Consider the following 5,490-nt stretch of genomic DNA (forward strand, 5'->3'; position numbering starts at 1 on the left):
CGTAGTGTTCCATTCTTCGGATAATCTTATCTTCTTCGCAGGTACCGATAAAGCTTTGCTCTTTAGTGGGGATTTTCGCAACGGTTTCTTTTTTGCTATTGCTGTCGGAGTTAGAGTCGTTCCCACTCCCTGATGCTTGCATCATGTTTAAACTCATAATGTGGCAGCGAATGCAAATGCCATCGATTAGTTGTCAATGAGAGTCGTACCTAAAATTTTCTGAGCGACATTTTTGCAGAACATTTCGAAGCTGAAAACGTCATCTTGTGGTACTTTTATAGCGGCTCATAAAATAAAGGGAAAAAGGACATTGAAGGAAGCGAGTTAGAAGGTCGAAGTGCTCTACGAAAATAATCCTCATTCGATTTGACTGAAGACATGTCATCTCAAAAATAAGCTAAAGCAACAGTGAACAAAGATATAACGCTAATACCTGATGGCTTATAGGGTCTCTAGCAAAAACTTCATCACACCATAACGCAGAAGTTCCACTCACGGCGGATATGTCCTTCGGGGCTCTTAATATACTCACCAAGGGCTTTCATCTCCAAAAGGAATTATCTCTGCCCCAAAATTTGTGTTCACAGTGTTATTTGTTTTGTTATATGTTAGTGTGCGGTTTTATATGGGTGAGTTACATGCATTTTGTGTAGAGGGCGATGTTAATGATAGAGGAGGAGGGGGTAGATCTACTGTATTAATACCAATTGGTAGTTTGTGCTGGGGGTGTTTGGGTGCATGCAGAGCTTAAGGAAGTGGGTGGAATTTTGGTTGGTGGGTGGTGAGGTCATTGGAAGTGTACTCTCGTACCCTTACACCCGAGCATCTCAAGTGCAGCCATTTGCGGCATCTATTGCACATCACCGAGTGTACTCAACCGGTGATCCGGCTAGAGCTTCGTCGTGCCAACCCCAATGACCGCAGAGTCAGGGAGCAGACACTGGAAGTTAACAGGCTGGTCGGCGAGCATAAGCAGAACAAATGGTTAAATCACCTGAAGAGCTGCAACATTGGAGCCGGTATAGGTGAATTGTGGGCAACGGTTAAGTCATTCTCGAACCCTGGAAGAAAGGAAGATAGGAATTCAATCACGTTTGGCGACGTTACGTTGACAGACCCGAAGAGATGCGCAAGTAATTTCAATCGACAGTTTGTCGAGCACTTCGAGAGTGACAGGGCGAATAGACGAGTATTACGTCGCATCAGATCTCTTCCTGCCGAGGATGAACCACCACAGTTTACAATGGATTATGTTGCCAATGCCATCAGGAACCCTAAATCATCCAAAGCGTTGGGCACTGCTGGAATCTCCATGGTAATGCTGAAGCAGCTGGATGAGCCGGGAGCGGAGTATCAAAAGTAGTCTAAAGTTCTCAACCCCGTAGCAAAGACCCTTGAGGCCTTAGTCCTCCCCAGTATAAGGAATAGCTATCAAGTTGCGATCATCAGCATGGATTCTGTAAGCAGCACAGCACGACAACAGCGATGCACGCCATTACCACATATATCTGTCAAGGACTCAACTAGAGACGGCCGTGCGATAGAACAGTGATGATGGAGCTTGACTTATCAAAAGCCTTTGATACAGTCAGGCACTCCACGCTGTTTGAGGACATTGAGCAGACAACCCTCCGGCCAAGCTTGAAACGTTGGATAGTCAACAATATGTGTAGACGCCAGTCGTACGTGGAATTCAGGAATAAGAAGTCCAAACCCCGTAGAGTGAAACAGGGAGTCCCCCAAGTTGGGGTGATATCTCCGGAACTGTTTATCCTCTACCTCTCCTGTATTCCGCCCCCTCCAGACGGCATCGAGATCGTAACGTATGCGGATGATTGCACGATCCTGGCGTCGGGTACCTATCCTGATGATATCTGTGAGAGACTGAACTCATATTTAACCGATCTTACCACCTTTTTCCATTCGAGGAATATGCAGATTTCCGCCAGAAAATCTACAGCCACTCTGTTCACCACATGGACAAAGCAGTTTGGACGTGAGTTGAATGTCGTGGTCGACGGTAGCAGAATTCCGACCACAAACTGCCCTAAAATTTTAGGGGTCACATTCGACACTACTTTCAAGTCGTGCGCGGACGCAAACAGCTATCTTCGACAAACTAAAAAGTAGGAACAAGGTCTTCATGTCCCTAGTCGGCAGAACTTGGGGTGCAGATAAAGAAACCTTGTTGACCACATATAACGCGATAGGTCGGTCTGTGGTAAGCTATGCGGCCCCAGTCTGATCCCCGAGATTATGTGATACGACTTGGAAAAAGATTCAAACTTGCCTGAATGCCGCCCTGAGAACAGCAACAGGGTGCCTCCTAAAATCTTCAGTGGACCATCTACATGAGGATGCAAAGATTCTTCCAGTAAAGCAACACAATGAGATGCTTTCGTTGCTGTACCTGCTTGGATGTTACCGTGTGAGCCATCCCAATCACCATCTTGTGGGTAGGCCCGTCACATTCAGGCAGAGCAGGAAGGATATCCATGCTCTAGAGGGAGAGGTCCAACGATACAGGAGAGAACCCGTAGATCAACAAGCATATCAAGCAGGTTTTAATAGCATTCACACGGACACAGTTGCCAAGGCCTTAAGCAATTAGTGTGAATAAAGTACTCGGAGTACATCCCCATCTATCGCAGCTGAGGTGGGTTAGCTGCCACGACAAGCCAAAGTAGTTTTGGCTCAACTGCGCTCGAGATATTGCAGTCGCCTAAATTCTTATTGGGCGGAAATCGATCGCGCCGTGCAATACATCTGCCAGTATGCGGCATAGGCCGGCACGATACAGAACACCTTTTCAACTGCCCCGCCAAACCTACCCATCTAACTCCAGTTGATGTGTGGCTACATCCCGTCGAAGCAGCCATTTTTCTGGAACTGGAGATAGACCCAGAGCCAGATTGAACAGAGGAACAAACATACAAACATAATAAAAACACTGTTGCAACAACAACATTCTACGTTGAGGAGACCAAAACACTCTGTATATCAGCGGACAAATATAAATACGAAAAAGGAGCGGCTGAGCGATGGAGTAGTATTTCATACCGCAACTTATAATCGACAATGTATGTAAAGAGTAACCGGAAAAGAGTAAAGCTGTGTGCTCACTAGAGATACATAAGCTTTGTGCTTAGTATGGAGATAGTCCTGCGTAAATAACTAAAGTGAATAACGTCAATAAGGCATTGCAGAATCTTAATCTAAAACGAACCCTAGTCTACACGGGATTAAGTTAAAGCCTAATTCCGTAACAATATAGTTGATGACCCAAGGTTTCAAACAAGGTCGGAGGCTCGTATTCTCGAAAAGCATAGTATGGATGATCGTATCGGTTGTAATTTGTTGTTGAGAAGCCTTAGAAAGTTGGCTTTGATAACATTTAATAATGAAATGCTAAAAAGTGCGCTACACAATTCTGCCGTCAATTTATTGAACATCCATCCATCTTCTCAAGTCCTGAAGGTTAAAGATTGATCGATCTCACCTACCAAACATACCCACAAGAGATACTGCACCTTTTCAACAACTCTACCAAGCGTACTCAACAAACTTCATTAGCTTTGTGGTTCCATTCCATCGAAGCAGCCACATTCCTCGACATGGAGATAAAGACAAAGCCGGATTAAGCAGGAAAAGATACACACATATCATATGCTATAATAGCAACTACCAGAAAATGAAAGACGGGAAAAGGCAACATTTAATTTTTAACGATGGCAAAATACGTGAATGTTGAAGACATTACATGAGTGCCTCATCAAGTGGTGTCTTAAAACACACCGTTCGGACTCCGCGATAAATAGTAGGCCCCATATCATTGAGCTAATATGAATCGTCCCTTATCCTTTATGGGACGTTTGTGGAACAATTATTTTAAAGTGCCGATCGTTCTTTTTTTTTTTTTTTTGCTAAGACAATATGCAAACAAGCTTACAAACACATGTCTGTAAGTGCTTCATCTTTACAGACATTTTCTTCAATTCTTTTTTTAGGATTTTTCAAGAACCACTTCCCAGAACTTCTAGTTAGACTAGAAATACTAGTTGTTGTCCTTATCAATTTTGCTAAATTCTCAAAAAAGCAATGATGCTTCAAATACACTGTATTTCTTAAAGTAATTTTTTACAGCATTCATGTTTCATTTACAAAATTTTGACTTAATTCTACATATACTCCGTTTCCGTTTATGCATGTGACTCCAATCAATTATTGCGGATCATGGATCATAATAAAAATGCAGCACTAATGCTTTAGTCTTCATTAAAAAACATTTCCAATAGATCTGGTTTTTCACATTGTTCTCCTTCCAGACGGATGACCGTTTTCCAGCGTATTAATGTTGGAATGACCATTAATTTAAGGCGGGGATCTTCACGGAAGGGATTTTTCATGTCCTTCCAACTAAAAAGTTAACAAAATTATTACTTTTCTATTAAATGCAACACCCATTCGCTTATCTTGATTTACTTACAAAGGTCTATTGCCCACATCAACAGTTAAGAAAACAGAATCTTCACCAGCAAACTCCTTAACTGCAGCTTCTACCTTTGGTCCAGCTAAGGAAATGAAATGAGTAGACGTCATTAGTTGTTGGATTTTCCATAATTATTTTCTTGTTTTACTTACCCACATTACAGTCTGGACACCAGCTAACACCTTTATCATCCTTTTCACCGGTAAAGTAAACAAACAACTTTTTGCCACATTTACTCAGCTCTTCGATGGACTTTTCAAAACCATCAAAACCTTTTGTATGTTCCACTTGCACCATTTTCCCAGTTGTTCTCTAGTTTGTAGCCGATTGACTAGTAAGTTGCTGTTGGTTTTATCTCCCCAATTGATTTACTAATCAAGTGATTTTAAATATTTTTTATTGTCCAAAGATAAAGCTGTGTTGATAAAGGCCTTAATCGAACCGGTAAATACGACAATTAGTAATAACAAGGCGTAAACATAGGTGACCTCGTCGTTACAATAGGTCTGTACGATAACTCAAAAGTTTGTACAAACTTTTACAAAATGCTACTCGATAACAAACTTGCTCAGTAAACGAGAAATGTGAAGTACTTGCAAGTAGTTGCAAGAACTTGCAAATATATTTTATAGCGAAGCTAGCGAACAAGCCTAATGTATGGGAATTGATGTTTAAAATCTTTATCGACTACCTTATTAATACGTCCGCATTTTATTGCACAAAACGGCTGATATTAAACTGGTGTTGCCAACTCTCATAGAGGACATTTACGCTGGGCATTAATGGCCTGTTCCCGTACTTTATAAAGTGGTAAGAATCGTAAAAGTTGTAAAAGTCGTAAACGATTTTCATATAAATTTTGTGTACGGGAACGCAAAATGTGTAAAAGTGGTAAAAATTGTAAAAACTTTTTAGTTCTGGAACAGAGCTTATATTATGTTTACACCCCCAGAAAATATAAACATGTACACACACTCATGGTATAAGTAAAGAGGTAGATT

The 5,490-nt window shown here is 41.6% G+C and overlaps 1 protein-coding gene across 1 annotated transcript; it reads right to left on the minus strand.

Annotated features, from left to right (window-relative positions):
- Positions 1–4,099: 4,099 nt before the first annotated feature.
- On the minus strand, positions 4,100–5,229 carry LOC141397291 (thioredoxin domain-containing protein 17). The gene is made up of 3 exons (XM_073973402.1): positions 4,642–5,229; positions 4,487–4,571; positions 4,100–4,416 (listed from the first exon to the last, which is right to left on the minus strand). Exons 1-3 carry the CDS (start codon positions 4,784–4,786, stop codon positions 4,266–4,268), a joined length of 381 nt encoding a protein of 126 aa, XP_073829503.1. The 5' UTR covers positions 4,787–5,229; the 3' UTR covers positions 4,100–4,265.
- Positions 5,230–5,490: the final 261 nt, after the last annotated feature.

Source organism: Musca autumnalis, unplaced genomic scaffold (assembly GCF_047663935.1).
Source record: "Musca autumnalis isolate F117 unplaced genomic scaffold, ASM4766393v1 scaffold_3, whole genome shotgun sequence".
Classification (NCBI taxonomy): Eukaryota; Metazoa; Arthropoda; class Insecta; order Diptera; family Muscidae; genus Musca; species Musca autumnalis.